Source organism: Mustela lutreola, chromosome 9 (genome assembly GCF_030435805.1).
Source record: "Mustela lutreola isolate mMusLut2 chromosome 9, mMusLut2.pri, whole genome shotgun sequence".
Lineage (NCBI taxonomy): Eukaryota > Metazoa > Chordata > Mammalia > Carnivora > Mustelidae > Mustela > Mustela lutreola.
In genome coordinates this window covers 84,450,757-84,477,939 of record NC_081298.1, presented here as the reverse complement: position 1 = coordinate 84,477,939, position 27,183 = coordinate 84,450,757, and the positions used below count along the sequence as shown (strand labels likewise).

The 27,183-nt window shown below is 36.3% G+C and overlaps 1 protein-coding gene across 1 annotated transcript; it reads right to left on the bottom strand.

The window, feature by feature from the left end:
- Positions 1–785: 785 nt before the first annotated feature.
- On the bottom strand, positions 786–27,136 carry PEX13 (peroxisomal biogenesis factor 13). Its single transcript, XM_059187758.1, has 4 exons — positions 26,977–27,136; positions 6,599–7,293; positions 5,895–6,020; positions 786–3,431 (listed from the first exon to the last, which is right to left on the bottom strand). The coding sequence occupies exons 1-4, from the start codon at positions 27,066–27,068 to the stop codon at positions 3,133–3,135; spliced, it is 1,212 nt and encodes a 403-aa protein (XP_059043741.1). The 5' UTR covers positions 27,069–27,136; the 3' UTR covers positions 786–3,132.
- Between the last annotated feature and the right edge of the window lie 47 nt (positions 27,137–27,183).

Sequence of the window (27,183 nt, the reverse complement as noted above, 5' to 3'; positions counted from 1 at the left end):
TGATACGAAAGAACATTTCAAGGCAATGCTAAAAAAACAAAACTTCTTGTGTTGAATAAATATTCCAATGTGTTTTTCTGCATTAGTCCATTCTCGTATTCAGCAAAATAATTTTCAACTACATCTTGGGCAAAGTGAAGTAAGTACAAGTGAACTTTGATTCTTAATTAAGTATATGCAATTCTAAAATTCGAGATAGATCTGAATTCTTCCTAACTTTTTCAGGATGTTAAGGAGTTTCAATATATACAGAAAAATTTACAAAACATATAAACATATATACTTGCTGTAACGTCGTACTTTTGATTTTGCTTTACTTTTTTTAAATTAATTTATTTATTTTCAGAAAAACAGTATTATTTTTTCACCACACCCAGTGCTCCATGCAATCCGTGCCCTCTATAACACCCACCACCTGGTACCCCAACCTCCCACCCTTGCTTTACATTTTTTAAGAGCATTCTCTCAGGAGGCAGATGTAGCAGCTATCCCCAATGTTGTCAATGAGGAAACAAAAAATAATTGTGAGTTAAGTCTTATAGTAAGTTCACAGTGATATTCAGACTAATATCTAGATTTCCCAAAACCTAGATTTGTGGTCTTGTTTTATTTATAGCCCTCTAGGTAATTATTATGTAAATATAAATCTGATATTTTTCTTTAAATCACAAGGAAATAGAACTGGTTTGCAGTAGTTAATATACACAGTATGAAGAAAAATACACTTTTTATATTAATTTTAATCCTGCAAAAAGAGTTAAGTTTATCTCCAAAAAAGTGTCAACCAAGTTTAATATACTTTTATTTTCCGGTAAAAGTAACTCCACAACCTATTAAAAATGAAATTTTAACTGAAGAACAATTTCTGTTCCTTTTCCATTAAAGAAAGCATAAGATAAAGGACAGCTGTGTTCAAGTAAATGTATAATTATGACATAATGACAGACTGAATCAAGTATCCAAATAAATGTTAAAACATAAAAATTTATAATCCTGTTATCTTTTCCTTTCTAAACTGATAAAATACGATCAGAAAAAAAAATGTACATGAAACTTTTCTTATTGTAACTTGTGATTTATTGTTCTATTTAATCGAAAATGTTTTGGTTTCAATTAGTAATTTCTGTAAAGTAGTACTTAAATGAATTCCTAAAAACAGTATTAGAGCTGTGAATATTACATTTAATCTCATCCAAAAAATTATACTAAAACTGTCATGATAAAAAAAGGCTATAAAATTTCTCTGCTTTTTTCCTTTTCCAGAATTCTAATAGAAAAGGAATTTTCAGACACAAATAGTTATCAGATAATGTATACTGCAATTTAGTGTACTTAGCTGAAAACCAAACAAAGAAAAGTGAAATTGTTTTTGTCTTTCATTCTGCGCTATACTCTTCTCCTTACACACCTTTAATAAGTAGTCAAAATTCTATCCTAGAGATTCACCTTTTCTAACCTAAACAGAGCTGTCTCAACATTTCACCCTCACTTCATTTCTAGCAATCAATTTAGATGTCTCAACATCAAATTAAATAATCTGTTTTATTGAAAATTGTTTCAAGGGCAAAATTTCCATAAATTACTCTAACAACAACAAAAAAAGCAGAATCTGTAACTGTAGAACACAACAAATGTAAAATAATATACAAGAAACTTTATCTCAACTTGAAGACTAAATAATATCTGGGTGTTAAAAAATAGGCCTAAGATAAAGAAATTTTACTATTAAATAATTTTTTTCTGCATGGGGGTCAATATTTATATTTTAAATTATACGTTACTTCTACTGTCCTTTCAAAATAGAGAGGTTCCCAAAAAGCCTTCAGTAAAATTCTATGCTGAATATGTATTTGGTTCTTATATGCTTTTGTGTGAACTGTTCTAGAATTATTTATTTGATGAACATAAAGCCTATAAAAAGATGAAAATAATCAAAATATCAAATAATTCCACATTTTGAGCCATATCTGTAAATGTATTCTTGTATACCTGTATTCCTAATATTATTTTGTAGTATGATCACAGCAAGTATATGGATTTTCCAATTTTGTGGGGAAATACTCAGTGTACTGAAATTTAACTGCATTTAAAGTCATTATTAAACACAAAACAAGTCATATAGTATTATCATATGCTAAATGGCAATTCACCATTTTAATAATAGCCTCAGTAGTAAAAACTAAACCTAAAAGAAATGTGTATCCAATGTGACACATTTTCAAGGTTTAAAGAACAGCCTGACTATGGAATTTAAAAAGTAATTACACTACAGAAAAGCAGAAAATCCATGAAAAGATTTAAATCATTACTGCTAGAACTGATTATATTGTTATGTGCAAACTCAAAGGATTTGTGTCTTGGCTGGAGAAAAAGAAAGTGAATCTTTCATATATTCTGATTTACCTAGGATGAAAACTAGTCATATTGTAAAGGGATAAAAAGTTCTACGATCCTCAGAAGAAACTGAAATAATCTGTAAGAAAGATAAACTTCAGCCTTTTTACTAGCAGGAAAAACTAGAAGGGCTAAGTATCACTCTAGAACCATCTCCTTCAGAATACTTCAAGTGACTTTTCAAGATAAATTTTTAAAAATACAATAAAAAGTAACAGTATCAATTGTTGGTAGGTAAAAACATATTACTGTCTAAAGCAAACCCAAGACTGGATATAACACAGATCAGAAAATTTTATTATTCAGTTTAAAGTTGTAAAAAAAAAAAAAGTAGACTTTTGCCTGTTTTCATATTTATATATCACTCAATTTCTGAGGATTCCAAATCAATTAAGTTCTAACTTTAAAAAGCATTTAAGACCCCTACTATAGCAAACACTGTATTCTATAGTTCATCATCTTATTTTCAATAAAACATAGGATTTTAAATAAGATGAAGATGATAGCAGTCTCCATAATCTTAAAATCTAGGTGAAACAAATATCCTCATGGTCCAATAACTTCTAAAATGTAACCAGGTCACCAGACCAACACACTAGTGTACAGCTTTAATAATTTCTAGCAGCAAAACACCTGGAATAGCCGTTAACAAAAGTGTTCATTGGATTGTAGATTAATTTCTTTGTAAGAAGTAATTTTTAAAAAGTATAGTTCAACTGCAGGCAAACAGGAAAGATATCAAAGATCTTGTTTATCTCCACTTTTCCCAGTGGAATCAAGTGCAACTGGAACCTTATTAGTTTCAACAAAAACAGATTCAAAGGCAGCTTCCTGTTCATCCAAAGAATCAGCAGCTGTGGCTCCTTTAGTTAGTGTTGTGTTGTTAAAAGGTTGTTGCTGCTTGGAAATTTTGCTGGATTCCACTGCTTTTCTACCTCTTCTTTTACCAAGAATTTTGACATAATTAGCAGGTATAAGTCCTGTTGTTTGACCATCAAGACTAGCCAGAAGCCAACCACGTACTTTGGGTTGCTGTTCTGATGGAAGAAAAGACAGCCTTGTAATTATAACACACTTTGGAGTCCAAAAAATATTGATAACAAAATATTAAGTAAAATCTGTGTTACACTTACATACTAAAATATATAAACAATATATATATTCCAAATCAAATGATGAGTAGGCTTACCAGTTCTAGGATCCCTTCTTATAATTTACACTTTTTATTTTATACTTACCAAATACATTTTCAACCTCAAAGAACATCAATTTCTATCAGTTGGTCCATTCATAGAGTAAGGAGATTCAGTTCTCCCAAAAGCTAAAACTAACATCAGTGTTTTCCATATTTTAAAGATTTTATTTATTTATCAGAGAGAGAGAGGGGGAAAGAGTGAGCACAGGGAGACAGAATGGCAGGCAGAGGCAGAGGGAGAAGCAGGCTCCCCGCCAAGCAAGGAGCCCGACGTGGGACTCGATCCCAGGACGCCGGGTTCATGACCTGAGCCAAAGGCAGCTGCTTAACCAACTGAGCCACCCAGGCGTCCATATTTTAAATTGAAATTTAAGAAATGAACTTCTCATTCCTTCTCAAAAGAAGTTAAGAGCAAGTGTAGAAAATATGTACCTTTATACATGACAAATTTCTTTATATACTACATAAAATTCATTCTATTGATGAAAAATTCTTTCTTTCTTTCTTTTTTTTTTTTTTAAAGTAGGCTCCGTGTTGGCATGCAGTCCCTGTGGGGCTTGAACTCATGACACTGAAATCAAGGCCTGAGCTGATATTAAGAGTTGGATGCTTAACCAAGCCAGTCAAGCGCCCTCGTGATGAACAATTCAAGAAAGTGAACACTGCTGATTTTAATCCAAGATGGGCAAAGATAAAGACCTCAGTTAACTCTAGCCACATAACAAAAAAAGGTAAGGCAATACTCTAAGCTTAAAGAAGAAAAGGTTTTTTAGTATATTCAATTTTGTATTTTGGTACTTTCAAGATAGCCTGTATCTTTAATAAGCTGTTTAACTTTCAGTTTTAATTCAACACTGTAAGTCAGGCACAATATGACATTTTTATGTTTAATACTTTACAATGGGGGAAAAAAATAAAACATCTAAAATCAACCATGTCTGTGACTGATTTTGTTCTAAATGCTCATACGTACTTTATGTGAGCAATGGAGAAAAGCAAAGAAGCAAAGCCACAGAGTTAAGCAGCATCATTAGTGGACAAATAATTTGAGATATAAAATTTTCCTTAAATAGTATAATGTAATTAAAAGAAACCACACTTGAACTTTTTAATATTTTATTTAGATTAGTTAAAACTAATTATTTGAAAGTGCTATTTTCACTAGAAAAAAAACCATAAATATAATACTTAGAAGCCTAGATTTTGTGTCTGAAGGATGTGGCAGAGATTTAGCAAATTTGATTGATATTTTTCAATTATTTATATAATAATCAAATAATGTGAACGTTAACAATATTTTTTCCCTATATAAAGAATGACTAAAACTAATTAAAGGCTCAAGTTTCCATTAATAGATCACATAGTTAGTCACAAATATAGGTTCTGAAGTGGGACAAACCTAGGTTCATAGTCTAGCTCCATCACATCTCAGCTTTGTGATCCTAGACAATTTAGTCATTCTGAGTTTTCTCATAAGTAAAATAGGAACAGTATAATAAGAGTACCCACATCATATCATTATTATAAGGGTTAAATGCAAGATGTATCATTATTATAAGGGTTAAATGCAATTATAGTGCCTTGTACTATAAAGGACAGCTGTTATTATCACTAGTATCTTTACCAACAAAATGTTACTTTTCCTAGCAAACCTCAATCCCCACAAACACACAAAAATCTTTTCTCCCCCCCCCCCCAAATCCATTAAAAATTCTGATCATCATTACTGGGGAAAGCTAAAGGGAAAAGGCCATTTTGTCTGGAGCCATTAAAAACTATTAGTGACCTGGTCTAACAATAAACCTGAGATGTATATAAATTTTTTGCTGAGGTTCTTTAATACTTCATGAGAGTAATTCCTAGAATATTCATGTTGGAGTTTCTGAAGTAAACACTATTCAAATAAAAAAGAAAGCAATACCAGTCTGAGCAATCAAAGACTGACGGGGATACTTACATGACATTGGATAATTTCTTTGGGTTGTTAGATTTATTACATATAGTGCTTACTTCATGTCTTTGTGTGGGAATTATCAGAATCTGAATTCAAGTTTTGAGTTTAGAAGAGATTATATGAACAAAATCTTTCCTCATCTCAGTGAATTATTATTGGAACAAACCTGTTGGGCATTCCCCACCCCCAGACCCCCAGGTTTGGAAGTTCTAAACTGACACGAAAGAGAAATCCTAGCAACTACTTCTGAGTTAACTAACAATGACCAAGATTCTTTGTTGCAGTTTTTAATACTCTATTTACAAATTTAAAAAATTCATGGATAATTCCAATTTATTCACGCTTTATTACCTTTCAGAGCTAAGTTTAGCATATCACCAGCACGGAAGGAAATCTCTTCTTCAGATACAGCAGCAAAATCGTATTCTGCTCTAGCAACTACATGGTCATCCTCACCACTTGCCCAGTTCGTATTGTCTACAAACCAAATTAAGAATTAAGATTAAGGGTTAGGATTTACATTTCAATATGGTTTATAAACTGCATAAATTTATTTGCCAAGAGAAAAGTACCCCCCAAAGTAAATTCTATAATTAACACCATATAAGATCCAACAATATGTTCACTAGGATATCTATTATGAACGTTCTCTTTTTCTTCAAGCCAAAATTACAAATACCTGTGTATTGTCTTAGCCATTTCCCTGCCAATAAGTATTAGAAAGATAAGGGAGAAAAAACAAAACAAAACAAAAACCAAAAAAAGAAAGGTAAAGGAATTATGTCCTCTGTATCTTTGCATCCTCTACAGCATTAAGTTCAGTACCTTGTAAACGGTAGTCAGGCAATGTGTACCGTTACATTAAGCAAACAATAAATAAATCAACAAGCCTGTTTTTGCTATGTATTTGTTTTCCAGTTTTCAAGTTCTTAACTGAAAATATAATTGGATCAAAATATTAAATACAAATGAATATGAAGAATGCTAACTTAACAAATTCATTCTTGAAATTTGAGACTGTTAAAAGGTTTTTGAGTCCATTCTCCTACTCTTACCTGTTATTTCATCATTATGAGTAGACAGCAGTTTCCAGATGAGGTAAGGACCACCAAGAATAACAGCAAAGAACAAGAATATTGGCCAAGATTTTGCTGAGTTAGCTGCTCTGTCCTCAGTACCAAGGCAAGCCACAGTTCCTTCACTTTCTGCCCATAGGTCCTCATTCTCAGAGCCTCTTCTTAAACCTATCATCCACTGCAATCGTCTGTAAAGATACCTTATAGTCCTAACTAACGCAAAAGCTGAAAAAACCTTTGTGAAATGTATTTTTAATCGGGAAAAGTGATTTGCTACATCCAATACAGCCCTGAAACTGTTATAGACAGCTGAAAAGGTAGCATCCATCATCATACTGACGGAGGCAAATGCATGCACAATACTTTCAATGGACTGAAATGCACCTCTGCTGCTTTCTTCAGCTTGCTGAACAAATCTACTAGGTGGCAGATCATCTACACGAAGGCGGTTATAGCCCAACCCATTATATCCATAACTATAAGGGCTATAGCTTCCATAAAATGAATTTCCATAGGCACCATATCCTGAAGAAAATGAACTGTAAGCAGGTCTGAAAGTATTCACATTGCTGCTTCCTGTCTGCTGTGATGGCCTTGGAAGAATAGGTGGGGGCACTCTGGTAAGCGTAGGTTGTCCAGGTCTTGTCAATAAAGTAGGACCCAAATCAGCAGATCTAAAACCAGATAAAGATTTAAAATAGCAACTTAAGCACATAATAAATTCAATTCAAAGTAACTATTAAATACTTCTTACAGATCCAGTGTTAACAACAGATCTCCTGAAGATGTGTAAGAATAAGAAACAGTCACTAATATCCACAAGCTTAGAATCTCAGTCTTAAAACAAAATGAAGAAGTAAAACAGCTGACTAAACTTTGCTATTTTCTTGTTTACTTATGCCGGCATTATTAGAAGTATTCTTAATCTATTTTCTCAGAGTTGGGTACAACCATGTATCTGTTTATTCTTGCACCTAAATGTCATTATCTTAATTACTATAGTTTTATAATAGGTCTTAGAATCCAATAAATCAAGTCCTCCTATAATGTTCTTCAACTTCAAGAATGTTTTGGCTGCTTGACCCTTTAAATTTCTACACACATTTCAGTATCAGAGCTTGAAGTTCTACACCTTCTCCCCCACAAAACCCTATTGAGACTGTGTGGGATTACACTGATTCTGCAGGTTAATTTGAGATAAACCACATCAAGTGAGTTTCAACTCACATTTATTAGGTCTCTGAAAGGTTTTTCTCAATAACGGTTTTTAAAGATAACTATTGAGTCTCCATAATGTTTTATATAGTTTCCATGTGGCAGGTTTTCTCTAAATTTATTCATACATACTTGATATTTTTGATGCTATTGTAAATGGTGTCTTCTAAATTTCATTTTGATACTATTACATAGAAATAATGCATTAAAAAAATATAGTCCTTGTATCCAGGAATCTTGTTTTTTATTCAAATGGATTTTCAAAAATCTTTTTTTTTTTTAAAGATTATTTATTTGACACAGAGAGAGAGAGAGAGATCACAAGTAAGTAGAGAGGCAGGCAGAGAGAGAGAGAGAGGGGGAAGCAGGCTCCCCGCTGAGCAGAGAGCCCAATATGGGACTCGATCCCAGGACCCTGAGATCATGACCTGAGCTGAAGGCAGCGGCTTAACCTACTGAGCCACCCAGGCGCCCGGATTTTCAAAAAATCTTAAGGATTTCCAATCATTTTGTATGTGAATAACGGTAGGTTTATTTCTTCTTTTTTCAATTCTTACAGCTCTGATTAAGCTATTATACCTCAGACATGTTATACAATCTTGGATAGAAGTGATAACAGTCTCTTTCCTGATCTCAAAGGGAAAGGTCTCAACCTGTCACCACTGATTATTATGTTTGCTACAGGGCTGCTGTAAATTTAGTAGTTCCTTTTCCATTTCTATTTGCTGAGTTTTTAGCATGAATGAACACCCAATTTTATCAAGTGATTTCTCAGCATCTATCAAGATTATGATTTTAATTATAAATTCAATTTCTTGAGTGCTACTTAAAATAAGGTCTGTGGACCACTGCTAATTTTTAAGTCATATGTTCCCATTTATAATGAGTAAAGTACAACAAATGCTATCAGACTATCCTCTCTATTTGTAAATTATACCTTGCCTCATCCCCTAAATTTCTTCCCTTCCTTTCTGTATTTTCTGTACTTTGTCTCTTTGTGCAAAAATATGTTGGATATTTTCTTCTTCTTCTTCTTCTTTTTTTTTTTTTTTTTTAAAGATTTTATTTATTTATTTGACAGAGAGAGATCAAAGTAGAAGAGAGGAAGGGAAGAGATCACAGAGAGAGAGGAAGGGAAGCAGGCCCCCCGCTGAGGGACTCGATCCCAGGACCCTGAGATCATGACCTGAGTCGAAGGCAGCAGCTTAACCCACTGAGCCACCCAGGCGCCCCAGATATTTTCGTCTTATCCTTCAGGTCACTGCTATTCAAGGGCCATTCTACCACAAAATAAAATATCTTGTACCATAATGTAAATCAATGTATTCTTAATGCTAATTAAACTAAACAGTATGCTCAGTGTCAAATGTTGCTTTCTTTACATCCTGGCCTAAGTTTCATTATTTTGTGGACTGCTATTACACAGTTTGAAAAACAACAGTTGGTCCATACTCTCGCAGGACACACTTAGAACACTGTTCTAAGTCACTAATTCTCTCTGCAGCAATGTCTAATCTGTGGTTAAACCCAATGATTTTTAATTTTGGCTACTGTATTTTTTTATCCTAGATATTCCTTTTCCTTTTAATAGTTTCCAAACATCTGCCAAAATTCCTTATGTTTCCTTCTATTGATTGCCTTCAACATATTAAAAACAATGTTAACTTAAAGTCTCTTTGGTAACTCCATTTTCTGGAGCCCCTATGAATCTGTTTTTTATCTGTTGTTACACTTAATTTCCATTTCTGTTATCTAATGTCTTTCTGGGTCCTGTTATTTGGTTTTGCTTATGTATCAGATATACACAAAGAACTGTAGCAATAATTTGAGTCCCTGGATGATGCTCTCTTCCTCCAGATATATTTCATTCTGGATACTGGTTTCTTAATTATCCTCTCGTTTACTTTGGGCAGGCTGTTAAGGCAATTATCAATTCACGATATCCTTAATCTAATTTTGGGAATGGAAAAGATTTGAAGCTGGGCTTATATTCCTGTTAAGGGCCCGTTTGCTTCTTTTATACCCTCACTTAGATGTATCTCTTCAGGGTGATAACTCAAGGTGTGGGTAATTTATCAGCACCTCTAGACCACTAGACTCTAACCATGCTCCAAGAGTCTATCAAAAGTACTCTTCTAGTCTAGTTTCTCATCATCCAAACTGCTTTTGGAATGAGTAGCAGATTCTATGTGAATCCACTCTCAACTTTGTGGACTTCCATCTTTCTCTAGATCTGGGCTCCACAAATCTTTACCTTCTTATTTGTTCTATAATGCATTCAAGCAGATGTTTTTAAGCCAATGTTTTTATATTCTGCTTAGCTTTTCTATTTGTCCTCAACAGGGTTCCCCCCCCCCTTAAATTAATGCTTCTGCCATTATCAGAAGCCCTTCCCATAATTCTCTGCCCATCATTATACAGTATCTTACATTCCTATACATGTCTGCTTCTTCTACCAATGAGCTCATGTAACAAGTACATGAGTTACTCTTGTTTCACCATCACCTACTACAGTGCTTAGCATATAACAGGTACTGACACAAACACTATGCTGAAGCCTCTCTTTAGTGAATATTTAAAACACATATATCACCTAGAGTATCAATACAGATTTTTTCTTTATATATCCTTGTTATTTTATAAATTTCAATGAATATGATAGTTTAAAAATTATAATTAAATGTAAATATGTAATAAGAAAAAAAAGAAAGTTTTCCTCTTACTCTTCTCTGATTTGAATGCTGCCTATTTCTGGCATACACAAGTATAATCAGTTTCCACATATAGTCTGGCTTTCTGTTCTTTCTGTAAGAACAACTAAGCAGGACTATGACTTTGAATAACAAAAGATGTATATTCAGTGCTAAATGTGCCAAAAGTCTCCCAACCCAACTTCGTATTTTGAAAAATTTCAAACACAAAAAGAGTTGAAAGTACAATGGATACCAATATTCCTTCTCTCTAGATTCAATAACCGCTGTTGTTTTGCTGTATTTGTTTTCTTTCTCTCACTCTCTAGTCTTTTAAAAGTTCTTGAACCAGGGGCTCTTGGGTGGCTCAGTCAGTTAAGTGTCTGCCTTCAGCTTAGGTCATTATCCCAGGGTCCTGGATTGAACTGCTTCATAGGACTCTCTGCTCAGTGGGGAGCCTATTTTTCCTTCTCCCTTGCCCCACAATCATGCTCATGAACATGTATGCTCTCTCTCAAATAAATAAAATCTTAAAAAAAAATTCTTGAACCACTGAAAGTAACTTGTAGACTTGATACCCCCCCCTTTTTTATAAAGATTTTATTTGTCAGAGAGAGAGAGAGAGAGAGAGGGAGAGCACAAGCAGAGGGGAGTAGCAGGCTCCCCACTGAGCAGGGAGCCCCACAAGAGACTTGATTGTAGGACCCTGGGATCATGACCTGGGCCTAAGGCAGATGTTTAACTGACTATGCCATCCAGGCGTCCCTAAACTTGATATATTACTACTAAATACCTCAGCATGTATTTTCTAAGAACAAAGATATTTCATACAAAACCATACCATTTTCCCATTTCTAAAAATTAACAATTTCATCATTATCCAATTGATATTCAACAGATAACAATTACTTTCAAATGTCTTTAAACATTTGAACAGACAACAGATAACAAATACCATCAACTGTCTTTAAACAGCCTTAATGAGATAAAATTCATATACCATGACCTTAGCTATTTAAAGTATAAAGAGCTATTTGAAGTATAAAATTCAATGAGCTTTCTGTATATTCACAGAGATGTACAACCATCAACATATGTAATTCCAGAACACTTTCATCATCTCACAAAGAAATCCTTTATCCATTAGCAATCACTACCTATTTCCTGTTCTAGTCCTAATACTAGGTAAAAACTGATCTAATTTCTGTGTCTATGGATTTGTCTATTCTAGATATCTCATGTATCGTCAATTCTTATTTTTAATAGTCATTCTGTAAAGTTGCTGTGAACATTAAACTAGCAAATATGGAATCATTGTTCCTGGGGGAAACAATGTACTTCAGCATTATGGTTAGGGGACATTTTAAAACAGCAAAATTACCAAAATATGAAAAATGTGGCCTCCATCAAATTGTGAAAAGGATACCTCTTTATAGCATAAAGCGGAAACAAAAACCCCAAGTCTCAGGAAGCCTGGGTGGCTCAGTCAGTTAAGCATCTGCCTTTGGCTCAGGTCACAATCCCAGGGTCCTGGGATTAAGTCTCACATCCGGTTCCTTGTTCAGTGGGGTGGCTCCTTCTCTTCCTTTTACCTGCTGCCCTCCCACTTGTACACTTTCTCTCTCTCTGACAAATAAATACATAAAAAAAAGAAGTGACAGGGTTGCTTTGTTCAACTTCAGCTGAGAGATGACTCAGATCTTTTGCCACTCTGTGCATGTCTGTGAGTGATCATGAAAGTGCCCGAAGTATTAATTTTGGGGTTATAATAAATTTTAGTAAGAAAATCTGCAAATGCAAATAATGAGAATCTAATGTAAATGAATCATACCAATATGTAGTATTTCGTGATTGGCTACTTTCACCTTATATAATGTTTTGAAGGTTCATCCATTTTGTAGCATTTATCAGTACTTCACTCCTTTTTATTGCTGAATTATGTTTATCCATCCATCAGTTGATGGACATTTGCATTGTGTCTACTTTTTGGCTATTATGACTGTTATTATGAACATTTATATAAAAATTTTTATGTGGACATATGTTTTTGTTATCTCTTGGGTATATATACCTAGGTATGGAATTGCTAGATTATACAGTAACTATGCTTAACCTTCTGTGGAATCGCCAGATTGTTTTCCAAAGCAACTGGGCCATTTTATATTCCTGCCAGCAGTGTATGAGTGTTCCAATTTCTTCACATCTTTGCCAGCACTTGTTATTATTCATCTTTTTCACTTCAGCCATCCTAGTGGGTATAAAGTAGTATCTCACTGTGGTTTTGTTTTTCATTTCCCTGACGGTTAATGATGTTGAGTATCTTTTCATGGGCTTACTGGCCACTTTTAGCTCTTCTCTGGAGCAATGTCTATTCAGAGATATTGCCCATTTGAAAAATCAGGTTATTTGCTTTTTTATCATTAAGTTGTAAGAGTCAAATGTCTTTTAGGTTACTGTGGTTTTCTTTGAACAAAAGTGCAATTAAGGTTCACACATTGTATTTGGTTGTTTCCTCATCTCTTCTAAATTAGAATCATCCTGCTTCTTTTAAATGTCCTTGACTTTTTGAAGAGTAGAGCCCATTTTATTCATTTTTTAAAATTTTTATTTGACAGAGAGAGAGAGAGAGAGAGTGAGAATGTGCACACACAAGCAGGAGGAGCACCATGTAGTTGGAAGGAGAGAAGTAGGCTTCCCGCTGAGCAGGGAGCCCAAAGCAGGGTTTGAGCAAGGTTTGAACTCTGGGATCATGACCTGAGCTGAAGGCAGATGCTTAACCGACTGAGCTATCCAGGCACCCTGAGTCAGTTTTGTTTGAGAATATCTTATATTTGTTGATCTGTGTTTCCCCAAAATGTTGTTTGTTTTTTTTTGGGAGGGGAGTTCATGTGCGGAGAGAGGCAGACGGAAAGAATCTCAAATAGACTCCCCGCCCAACACAGAGCTCAACCTCATCACCCTGAGATTATGACCTGAGCCGAAATCAAGAGCTGGATGCTTAACTGACTAAACCATGCAGGAGACCCCAAAATGTTGTTTAAATATATCTCTGTCCGCTACATTTCCAGTTAAATTAAACACTGCATCTAAAGGTTTAATTAGAATCAGGTTAACATTTTTGGCAAGAATAATTCATAGGTTTTGTTTATTTCATATTGTATCACATCACAAAAAGTGGAACCGAACTTCAAAAAGAATTTAAAGAAAAGATTAAGAAATAATTTAAGAAATAGTGACTAAGAAATAGTGTAGTATTTTCTAGTTTTCATAAAGCAGCTCTACTCTAAAGTAGGAGCAATAACAGATAAAACAAAAATAATAAATAGACATATCTAGATTTATGAAATAGAAACTAAACAGAAATATAAAGATGATTATAGGGGTGAAGCTATGGGCCTACTCAATTCTGGGTCTGAAATCAGGCAGTGACAGCCAGGACATAAGTTTCTAGGAAATAACAAGAACTAAAAGTGCTCCACTCAAACAGAACTAGTTTGGGGCACCTGGGTGGCTTAGTCAGTTAAGCATCTGCCTTCGGCTTAGGTCATGATCCCAGGATCCTGTGATTGAGCCCTTGTATCGGGCTTCTTGCTCAGCAGGAAACCTGCTTCTCCCTCTCCGTCTGATTGTGCTCTCTCACTGTCAAATAAATACAAACCTTAAAAAGAAAAAAAAAAAAAGAAAAAGAAACCTCACTGGTTCTCTTAAAAACAAACAAACAAAACACCAAACCAAACCAAACCAAACCAAACAAAAACAAATGGAACTAGTTCATTCCTTGAAGATGTGGGTTGGAATGCAATACCTTGGCTTCTAAAAAGCAATTATAAATTTGCTAACAATAGTTTAAGATTTTTAGAAAGTTACAGAACTATGAAGGGTAAGACTTTCATTAATGTCTCAAGTGCAGGAAATGAAACAAGTTAACAACTGACTCAGTAACCTGATCTTTGATATCCTTAATCTAAGCTACCATTTTTTTTTAATTTTTAAAAATTATTTTTATTTATTTATTTGAAAGATCAGAAGTAGTCAGAGAGGCAGGCAGAGAGAGAGAGAGGAGGAAGCAGGCTCCCTGCTGAGCAGGGGCTCAGGACCCTGAGACCATGACCTGAGCCGAAGGCAAAGGCTTTAACACACTGAGCCACCCAGGCGCCCCATAAGCTACCATTTTTATGCTTGTTCTTACATGGGAGGGTGGAGAGACAACAGGAAACCTACTAGACAGAAAGAGGTAAATAAAGAAGAAAGAAGGGAAGCAACTAAAAAACTCAAAAAGGAAACAGAACAGAACCTATTCAAAACAAACATATCAAGAAGACACATAAAGAAGAAATAAAAACACTAAAAAGAAACCAAACTAACAAAAATCAACAATTAGAATAAAAATTCAGCTTCTTTGGAAGATGGCTGAGTAGGGGGACTCTTAGTTTCATTTAGTCCATGAAATTTAGCTAGATAGATATCAAACTCAACCAGACATCTAAAAAAGAATTGCTGCAATTCTACAAATAGAAAAGTGACCACTTTTTGCAAGGCAGCAGGCGAAGAGAAGTGAATCTGAGGTGATGCATTAGAATATAAAGAGTGGGGGAAGGGCACTCCCATAAGCTGGCTACGAGAAAGTGATAAAGATCAAAGTATAAAATTGGAACTTTTAGAAATATGCTCTGGTAGGGGATATCTTTGCCTTAAAAGGTGCTCAGGTGGCAAAGGAGGTGGAGTCCTGGATGGGACAGTGTGGTCTCAGGATCCCTGGGGTCACAGAAAGAAGAGGGGTGCCTGAGTGCAGCAGAGTTCCCAAGTGTTGTGAAACAATATTAGAATAATTGGGGTCCCAGAGGAAGCGAAAAGAGAGCAAGAGACAAACAGAGAGCCCAGAAGGTATATTTGAGCAAATTATAATTGAGAACTTCCCCAGTCTGGGGAAGGAAAGAGGCACTTGAGTCCAGGAGGCAAAGAGAACCTCCATCAAAAATCAATAAAAATAGGTCAACACCTTGACATATAATAGTGAAGTTTGCAAATTTCAAAGACAAAGAGAAAATCCTGAAAGCAGATTGGGACAAAAGGTCATCAACCTATAGAGGAAGAAAGATAAGGCTGGCAGTAGACCTATCCACAGAGACTTGGCAGGCCAGAAAGGACTTGCATGATATATTCAGGGTGCTAATGAGAAAAATATGCAGCCAAGAATGCTTAATCCAGCAAAGCTATCATTCAGAACAGAGAGGTAAAGAGCTTATAGCACAGGGCGCCTGGGTGGCTCAGTGGGTTAGGCTGCTGCCTTCAGCTCAGGTCATGATCTCAGGGTCCTGAGATCGAGTCCCGCATCGGGCTCTCTGCTCAGCAGGGAGCCTGCTTCCTCCTCTCTCTCTGCCTGCCTCTCTGCCTACTTGTGATCTCTCTCTGTCAAATAAATAAATAAAATCTTAAAAAAAAAAAAAAAAAAGAGCTTATAGCACAAACAGAAACTAAAAGAATTTGTGATCACTAAACCAGCCTGCAAGGAATATTAAAAAGGGATCCTTTAAGTGAAGAGAGAGCCCAAAAGTAACACAGACAATATACAGAAACAGTGACTTTACAGGTAATACAATGGCACAAAATTCATATCTTCCAATAGTTACTCTGAATGTAAATGGGCTAAATGCCCCAATCAGATTGAACAAAAAACCAAAATCCATAGATATGTTGTCTACAAGAGACTCATTTCACACCCAAAGACACCTAAAGATTTAAAGTGAGGTGGGGCAGGGGGATCGGCTGGGTGGCTCAGTTGGTTAAGAGGCTGCCTTTGCCTCTGGTTGTGATCTCAGGGTCCTGAGATCGAGCCCCATGTCGAGCTCCCTGCTCATTGGGGAGTCTGCTTGTTATGCTACCTCTGCTGCTCCCCAGATTGTGCTCTCTCACTCACATAATCTCTCAAATAAATAAATAAAATCTTAAAAAAAGAAAGAGAAAAGAAAAGAAGTGAGGGGGCAGAGGACCATTTATCATGATAATGGACACCAAAAGAAAGTTGGGGTAGCCATCCTTGTATCAGACAAAACAGATTTTAAACTAAAGACTGTAATAAGAGATGAAGAAGGTCACTATGTCATAATTAAAGGGTCTATCCAATAAGAAGATCTAGGAATTATAAATATTTATGTCCCTAACATGGGAGCAGCCTGTCATCCAATTAGCAAAATTAAAGAAACCCATTGATAATAATACAACAATAGCAGAGGACTTTAACACCCCATTCACAACAATGGACAGATCTTCTAAGCAGAAGATCAACAAGGAAACAAGGGCTTTGAATGAAAAAATGGGCCAGATGGACTTCAAAGATACATTCAGAGCATTCCATTCTAAAGCAACAGAATGGAACATTCTCCAGAACAGATCACATACTGGGTCACAAATCAGGTCTCAACTGGTACCAAAAGAACAGGAATTATTACCTGCATATTTTCATACCACAATGCTTTTTAAAACTTGAATTGAGTTACAAGAGGGAATTTGGAAGGAAAACAAATGCATGGAGGTTAAAAACCATCTTTTTAAAGAACGAATGGGTCACCCAGGAAATTATAAGAATTTTAAAAATTCATGGAAACAAATGAAAATGAAAACACAACTGTTTAAAACCTTTGGGATGCAGCAAAGGCAGTTCTAAGAGGGAAGTATATAGCAATATAAGCCTTTCTTAAGAAACAGAAAGGTTTCAAATAAACAACATAACCCTACACCTAAAGGAGCTGGAGAAAGAACACAAATAAACCCTAACCCAAGCAGGAGAAGAGAATAAAGATTAGAGCAGAAATCAACGATATAGAAATAAAAACAAAACAAAGCAAGAATAAAAATCAGGGAAACTAAGAACTGGCTCTTTGAAAGACTAAGATTGATAAACCCCTGGTTTATCAAAAAGAAAAGAGAAAGGACCCAAATTAATAAAGTCATGAATTGAAGGAGAGATCACAACCAACACTGAAGAAATACAAACAATTATAAGCAATTATGCCAACAAAAGAGGCAATCTGGAAGAAATGGATACATTCCTAGAAACATATAAACTGCCAAAACTGAAAAAGGAAGCAGCAACAGAAAACCTGAACAGACCCATACCCAGCAAAGAAATTGAAGCAGTAATCAAAAGTCTCCCAACGAAAAAGAGTCCAGGGCCAGACAGCTTCCCAGGGGAATTCCACCAAACATTTAAAGAAGAATTAATACCTATTCTTCTGAAGCTGTTTCAAAAAATAGAAATGGAAGGAAAACTTCCAAACTTGTTTATGAGGCCAGCATTACCTTAATCCCCAAACCTGACAAGGTTTCCACCAAAAAGGAGAATTACAGAACAATATCCCTAAGGAACATGGATGCAAAAATTCTCACCAAGATACTAGCCAGTTACATTCCACAATACATTAAAAGGATTTTCACCACGACCAAGTGGGATTTATTCCTGGGCTGTAGGGGTGGTTCAACATCTGCAAATCAGTGTGATATACAATGTTAATAAAAGAAAGGACAAGAACCATCTGATCCTCTAAATAAACAAAGAAAAGACATGTGACAAAATACAGCATCCTTTCTTGAATAAAACTTTCCACAGTGTAGGGATAGAGGGAACAATACTCCAATGTCATAAAAGTCATATATGAAAAACCCACAGCAAATATCATTTTCAACGGGGAAAATCTAAGAGCTTTTCCCCCTAAGCTCAGGAACACAAGAAGGATGTCTACTCTTGCCACTGTTGTTAAACATAGTACTAGAAGTCCTAGCCTCAGCAGTCAGACAACAAAAAGAAATAAAAGATGTCCGAATAGGCAAAGAAGTCAAATTCTCACTCTCTGCAAAGACATGATACTCTATGTGGAAAGACCAAAAGACTCCACCCCAAAATTGCTAGGACTCATACAGGATTTCAGCAACATGGCAGGATATAAAACCAATGCACAGAAATCAGTTGTATTTCTATACACTAACAATGCGACAGAAGAAAGAGAAGTTAAGGAATCGATCCCATTTATAATTGCACCAAAACCCAGAAGATACTGAGGAATAAACCTAGCCAAAGAGGTAAAGGATTTGCACTCTGAAAACTATAGAACACTCATGGAAGAAATTGAAGAAGACACAAAGAAACAGAAAAACATTCCATGCTCCCGGGTTGGAAGAACAAATATTGTTAAAAGGTCTATGCTTCCCAGATCAATCTACACATTCAATGCAATCGCTATCATAATACTATCAACATTTTTCACAGAGCTGGAACAAAAATAATCCTAAATTTGTATGGAACCAGAAAAGACCTCAAATAGCCAGAGGAATATTGAAAAGAAAACCAAGGTGGAGGCATAACAATTTCAGATTTCAAATTCTATTACAAAGCTGTAATCAACAAGAAAGTATCGTACTGGCCCAAAAACAGATACACAGATCAGTGGAATAGAAAAGAGAACCCAGAAATGGACTCTCAAGTCTATGGTCAACTAATCTTTGACAAAGCAGGAAAGAATATCCAATGGAAAAAAGACAGTCTCTTCAACAAACAGTGTTCAGAAAATTGGACAGCCACATGCGGAAGAATGAAACTGGACCATTTTCTTACATTATGCACAAAAATAAACTCAAAATGATAGAAAGACCTAAATGTGAGATAGGAATTCATCAAAATCTTAGACAAGAACACAGATAGCAACCTTTGTAACCTTGGTTGCAGTAATTTCTGGCTAGACATATCTCCAGAGGCAAGGGAAACAAAGCCAAAAAGGAGTTATTGGGACTTCATTAAGATAAAAACCTTTTGCACAGCAAAGGACACAGTCAGCAAAACCAAAAGACATCCTACAGAATAGGAGAAGATACTTGCAAATATTTTATCAGACAAAGGGTCAGTACGCAGAATCTATAAAGAACTCACCAAATGCAACATCCAAAGACCAAGTGATCCAATCAAGAAATGGGCATAAGACTTGAACAGACATTTCTCCAAAGACAAACAGATAGCTAGCAGAAGCATGAAAAAATATTTAACATCACTCAGCATCAGGGAAACACAAATCAAAACCACAATGAGATACCACCCCACAATTAACAAGTCAGGACACAACACACGTTGGTGAGGATGCAGAGAAAGGAAAACCCTCTTACACTGCTGGTGGGAATGTAAGTGGTACAGACACTCTCAAAAATAATAGGGAGGTTCCTCAAAAAGTTGAAAATAGGGGCGCCTGGGTGGCTTAGGGATTAAAGCCTCTGGTTTTAATTTGGCTCAGGTCATGATCTCAGGGTCCAGGGATCGAGCCCTGCATTGGGCTCTCTGCTCAGCAGGGAGCCTGCTTCCCCCTCTCTCTGCCTGCCTCTCTGCCTACTTGTGATCTCTGTCAAATAAATAAATAAATAAATAAATAAATAAAATCTTTTAAAAAGTTGAAAATAAAACTATCCTACGGCCCAGCAATTACACTACTAAGTGTTTACCCCAAGGATACAAATGCAGTGATCTGAAGGGGCACCTGTAACCCAATGTTAATAGCAGCAATATCCACAATAGCAGCAATATCCACAATAGCCAAACTACGGAAAGAGTCCAGATGTCTATGAATAGATAAAGGAGAGGTAGTAAACACACATAAACACACACACACACACACACACACACACCCAGTGAAATATTACTCAGATATCAAAAAAGAAATCTTACCATCTGCGATGACATGGATGGAACTAGAGGATATTATGCTAAGAAAATTACTCAGTCAGAGATATATGATTTCACTCATATATGGAATTTAAGAAACGAAGCAGAAAAGCATAGAGGGAGGGAGGGAAAAATAAAACAAGAAGAAATCAGAGAGGGAGACAAACCGTAAGAGACTCTTAAGCATAGGAAACAAACTGAGGATTGCTGGAGGGGAGGGAGCTAGGAGATGGGGTAACTGGGTGATGGACATTAAAGAGGGCATGTGATGTAATGAGCACTGGGTGTTATGTAAGACTGATGAGTCACTGAATCCTACCTATGAAACTAATAAAACACTATATGTTAATTAATTGAATATCAATTTAAAAAAAGAATGAGAATTCATTCAAGGAAAAACAAATTTTATATAACAGCCAAACATTAAAATAGTCAAAGAGTTCAATGAAGCAATAACATCTATGAAATAAGAACTGAAATGAAATAAAAACATGTAAAGATGAAAAAATCCATTACAAATCTTAGACACGATGTTCATAGTCACAGAAATTGTCCTGCAACTGCAAGGGAAGAAGAAAATTAGTTGTTGTACATAAAGGAACACGGTGGAAAATACAGAACTTGGGGAATTCCACTTCAAGTAATAGCATTCTAGGTAATCAGACTAATCTTCCCACTAAAAAAACTAGAAAGGCTAAAAAAAATAACATTACCTGTTTAAAACATGCAAGAACAAGGCATTGAGGAATTAAGAAGTTAATATCCAGGAGAAAGAAAAACTCAGAGTCTATTTTGAAAAGTTTCTCAAGGTACAAGCATCAACCTGGAAGAGATGGTTGACAGGACAAGAAGCTATGCAGAGCTTTCAATAGACTCACTGTGCTCAGGAGACAAAAACTAGAGTTCAGAACCTGTAAAGATGAGGACCAATGTAAAAACCCACACTTCAGACTGGGACCTTAAAGGGTCATGTACTAGGAATAAGGGGAAAATGGTATATAAGAAATAAGCTAGCCCTGGCAGGAATTAAAACCACAGCTTCAAACTGGCTCAATTCTTGAAGGCATTAAAATGATCTTACACTGCTAGTGGGGAAAGGTGCCTGTCAAAGGTAAAACTCTCGAGACAGCCAGCATCCTAGGCCTCAAATTGCTTTAAATTATCTACATACAATGTCCAACTCTCACTGAAAAATAATTTGGCCTATGTGAACACTAAACTATATGTCAAAAAAAAAAATAGGAAAACATCAGATAATACAAAGAGATCCATAAGGGTCCAGATAATGGAGTTACTAGGCAGAGACTTTATTTATTTTTTTTTTTTTAAAGATTTTATTTATTTATTTGACAGAGAGAGAGATCACAAGCAGGCAGAGAGGCAGGCAGAGAGAGATGAAGGGAAGCAGGCCCCCTGCTGAGCAGAGAGCCCCATGCGGGACTTGATCCCAGGACCTCGAGATCATGACCTGAGCCGAAGGCAGTGGCTTAACCCACTGAGCCACCCAGGCGCCCCTAGGCAGAGACTTTAAAAAAAACTATGACTAAGATCTTAAAGAAAAAAAGACAAGATTGAGATTTTTTTTTTTTTTTTTTTTTTTTAGCAGAGAATAGAAACTATAAAGCAGGACCAAATGGATATTCTAAAACTAAAAAATAAGATTAAACTATGAATTTAATGATTGGCTCAGTACCAGATTAGACCCTATGAAAGAAAAACATCCATGAACCAGAAGAGAGCTCAGAAGAAAATACCCGTGAGTATCAAAAGAATACACATAGAAAGGAGTTTAAGTTATGGTTTGTACAGTGAAATAAACAGCTTATAGGGAGCTGGGAGTCAAAGGGGTAAAAAGTTGATGGGCAGAAGCACTATTTGAAGAGACAATGGCTGAGACTTTCTAAAATTAATGAATGAATGAGAGATGTAAGTATCTCTGTGACTCCCATCCCAAATAACACAACAAAACTGTTCACACTGAGGCCCCAACAAAGTATAATTGCTGAAAACGAAAAACAAAGAGAAAAATCTTTAAAGCTGCCAAAGGAAAAAAGAGACTCCTTTCAAAGAAGCAAGAATAAGACATAAGTGGTCCAAACTCTCAGAAGGCTTAAAGAAAACAACAAGGAAGCCAGGAAAAATGTAGGTCCCCTAAAAACAATGTTGAATTAGCAGACTCTAGACTCTCTAGACTTCCTATTAACTAAACAAGAAAGTGGAGTAAGTCATACATTGGTACTTTAGCAGAAACTATTCCTGATACAATGTTTAATAGGACTCAGGGAAGAAGAGATGGGCTTAAAAGATATAAGTAGTGAAAATTTTCCTACACTAAAGAAAGATTGAATTATTAGAGTAAATATTATAGGTACTGAGCATGAACAATGTAGGTATTAAGCAGGAGGAAAAAATATACATGTCTGTATATTCACACCTGACTAGGACATAATAAAGTTGCAGGGAACCAAGGTATCAGGTAAAATCTTAAAGCCTACTAAGGAAAGAACAGTCTACCTATAAAGGAATAAAAATTAGACTCAATAGAAAAAATTCTGTAGCTATACAACCTGGATATAAAGCCAAAAAAATAAAGTACAAAGAAAGAAAATTACAGGCTAATTTTATCTAGAAATATATATGCAAAGATCTTAAAATATTAGAACAGAAATCAACACTGTATTTTACAAAATAATCACAATTAAGTAGTAAATTTCATCTAAAAATTTACTCATGATTCAACACTAGAAAGTTAACGGATGAAATAAACATTTTCAAATTTAAAAAATACATATGATTATCTCAATAAATGCATAAAAGTCATTTATAAAATTTAATACTCCATAATAAAAATATGAGCAAGGTAAGGAGACAGAGGTTCAAAAGGAAACCTATTAAAAACAAAAAAGCAAACATTATCCTTAACGGTGAGTTTTCAGAAGCAATCTGATGAAAGCCAGGAGCAATACAAGGATGCTGGTTATCTATGCTGGCTTATTTGTACATAGGACTGTCAGCATGAAACACAACAGAACTTCAACTAAACCACTGGAACAAATTAAGTCTGACTTATCCTGGATATAAAAGATGGAAAAGTACTTCATGGAGATATTTATAAAACATTATTTAGGGCAAAAAAGGTTCAAATTCTCATGAAGTTCTAATAAAAATCCCAGTAAGTCTTTTTTATAAAGGGTAAATGTAACAAAGGCAATTCTGAAGAATAGCAATGTGTGGAGGCTATTGACATAGCAGGTATCAGAACTTACTAAAAAGACAGTGTGGGGGTGGCTGGGAAACTCAGTCAGTTAAGAGTCTGACTCAATTTCAGTTCAAGTCATGATCTCAGGGTTGTTAGCAGGGGTCCCTCAGCATGGAGCCTGCTTGAGATTCTCTCCTCCCCCCTCTGCCCCTCCTTCTGCTTGTTCTAAAATAAATAAAATGATCTTTAAAAAAAAAAAAAAAGGACAGAGTGGTGCTAGCATATTAATAGAAAAACCAACAGAACAGATAGGAAAGTCCCCCGAACAGAATCACACATTTAGGAAAACTTAATAGGATGCAGATAGCATTATAAACTAGTACAGAATAGATAAATTAATGGTACTGGGATAATTATCCCCATGGAGGGGGGGATTATAATCTCTATTTTGCACTGATTTTGTACAACGGAGTCAGTTCCAGGTAGATTAAAGATATTAATGTGAAATGCAGAATATATTTTTTTAAAGATTTTATTTATTTGAGAGACAGAGATCACAAGCAGGCAGAGAGGCAGGCAAAGAGAGAGGAAGGGAAGCAGGCTCCCTGCCGAGCAGAGAGCCCAATGCGGGGTTCAATCCCAGGACCCCGGGATCATGACCTAAGCCCAAGGCAGAGGCTTTAACTACTGAGTCACCCAGGCGCTCCAGAAAGGGTTTCTTAACCAAGACATAAAAAACACAAAGTATGAAAATTTTCGCTATAAATTAGAAGTATCTGTACAACAAAAGTGAACATGAATGTAAATAAAGTAGACAAGCCACAGACTGAAAGAAATTGAAAACATACAAACAAAAATATAATTAATATGAACAAAGGACTCTTTTATTTTTAAAAAAAGATTTTATTTATTTATTTGACAGAGAGAAATCACAAGTAGATGGAGAGGCAGGCAGAGAGAGAGAGAGGGAAGCAGGCTCTCTGCTCAGCGGGACTCGATCCCAGGACTCTGAGATCATGACCTGAGCCGAAGGCAGTGGCTTAACCCACTGAGCCACCCAGGCGCCCTGAACAAAGGACTCTTAACAAGTTGATAAGCAAACCTAAAGCCAATAAAGAAGTGGGCAAAAAATATCAACAGGAAAATTCCAAATGGCTAATTTAATATTCAAAAAGATGCTCAATCTTATTACTAACCAGAAGTGCGAATTAAAAATTAAATATCATTTCACATCCATTAGACTGGCAAATATATAACTAAAAAATAACATCATCAGTGTTAGAATGAATGTAGAGAAACTGAAACAGCTAGTGAAAATGTAAAAACTGGTATATAACCACTTTGGGGAGCAATGCGGCAGTAGTTAGTACTTGAAGTTAAGTGTACCTCCCACCAAGTAATTCACTTCCATTAACACATTATTAGAAAATCCCTTGAAAATGTGGACAAGGAGAAAGGCACAAGAACGGTCACTGCAGGGGTGCCTGGGTGGCTTAGGTCATGATCTTGGGGTCCTGGAATCAGGCCCTATATTAGGCTCCCTGCTCTGTGGGGAGTCTGCTTCTCCCTCTCCCTCCCTTCCTCCACCCTGCTGATGCGTGCGTGCTCAAGCTCTCTCGCTCTCTCTCAAATAAATAAATAATCTTAAAAAAAAAAAAAAAAAGAATGGTCACTGCAGCAGTTTTTAATACATAATTAATACTTTAATACTTAGAATAGTTTGTTTTTATATAATAGAATATCCTACGGCAATTAGAATGAGCAACAGCTGTATGTATGAACAAGATAAATCTCAAATCAATAGTATGTAATGGAAAAACATTTTGCAAAATGATACATACTTTGAATATATTTATTTAAACTCTGAAAACACACTAAACACTATATATACATATATATAAAACAAACAAACTTAAGGACCAAGGTATAAAGTATAAAAACATAACGGGGTACACTAAACAGCAAACAGGGAAAGTAGTTACAGCAAGAAATAGTGGGAGGCTTAACTGTTTCTGTAATTTTAATTTTTTAAAAATATTTTATTTGGGGTGCCTGGGTGGCTCAGTGGGTTAAAACCTCTGCCTTCAGCTCAGGTCATGATCCTGGGGTCCAGGGAAAGAGCCCTGCATCGAGCTCTCTGCTCAGCAGGGAGCCTGCCTCTCTGCCTACTTGTGATCTCTGTCTGTCAAATAAATAAATAAATAAATCTTAAAAAAAAAAAAAAGATTTATTTGACAAAGAGCAGAGCGAGAAAGCGAGAGCAGGGTGAAGGGCAAAGGGAGAAGCAGACTCCCTGCTGAGCAGGGAGCCCAATGCAGGGCTCCATCCCTGAACTCTGGGATCATGACCTGGGCCCAAGGTAGACCCTAAACTGACTGAGCTACTCAGGTGCCCCTGGAAAAATTTTCTTAAAGCTAAGTGTGAATACACAAGTATTCACTCTTACACTCTACCAGTCTACGTGTTTAAAATTCACAATGAAAAAAAGTGGGAAAATGGTTAATTTTACACAAACAGAACTTTAACAAGATGCCAAAGTATAAAACCTGTCTTCCAAAGAATTGTCCAAAAATTAAAAAAAAAAAATCAAATCTCGCATAAAAAAGGTAGCAGAAAGTGTCGCCCAGCTTAACAGTATAATTAAAGCTTTTATTTGTTATATATCTATCCATAGCTATTAAATTAAGTTGCTAATGTGTTCAAGCATCTTGATACTTAAATAAGGATTACAAGATTTTAGAACATTGCAGAAATACTTTCCAGCATATTAGGGATTTTCTAAACCTACTATGGTAGGCGATCTGCCATTCGAATCTCATCTAAATTTCGATGTCCAGATCGACCCAACACGAAGCACACAAGCATGTGAAATTCTTCTCCTTCATTCTCTTTTACCCTTTTCCCCATTAAACACTCATTAAAAACAAAAAACACGCAGGCCTTAGAAAAGTGACACACTATTCTGCACACAAAGTCCATCCATAAGCCTTGCAGTTAACAACTCCCGCTTTCAAGTTGCTTCTCCAATCCAAAACATTGCTGAGTTATGCTGAAAAACAACGCAAAATGTAGAGTCTTGGGTTCCAGTTGCGTAAAAGCGACCTTTTGGGCTTTCACCAACTTCTCGAGAGGTTGTCGAAAGCTCTGGGGAGACTTTGCTCCCTGTCCAGCCGGTGCTGGGCAAATGCCAGCTATTCTCATCAGCGAAAAGACCAAAAGTCTAACGCTTTTAAGAGGGTTAAGCGGTTCTGTCTCGGTGTTCCGCTACTAGAAAGGAGCAGGAAGCCGCCCCCTTTCTCGCAAGCTCGGGGACCCAGTGAGGCTCCCAGGGGCTCCATGGAGACTATCTGCATCGAGAACCGTCGAGTCAGAAGCAGCTGTCTGACATCGAAATTCCCCACACTGGCGTCTCGTCCCTACCTTGAACCCCTCAACGTTGAGGGCTGGTTGAGAGGGGGAGGGGACACCGCAGCGCAACAACGGCCTCAACCGTCTCCTGCCAAGTCCCCCCTTCGGCCCACCAAACCCGCGGCCAGAAAAATCCCACACTCACTGGAAAGTGGGCCCAGGTCCTGGTCCTGGGCCGGCCCCAGGAATTCGGCGGGTCTCCCAGGGTTTCGGGGGAGGAGGTGGCTGGGAAGCCATCTCCTCCACCTCCGCTCGGCTCCCGGTTCGCGCTGGGACTCTCCAGGTCCGGATAAACTAGCCCCTTGCGCGCCAGGCACAATGGGCAGAACACCGAGTCCTCCACCCCGCCCTC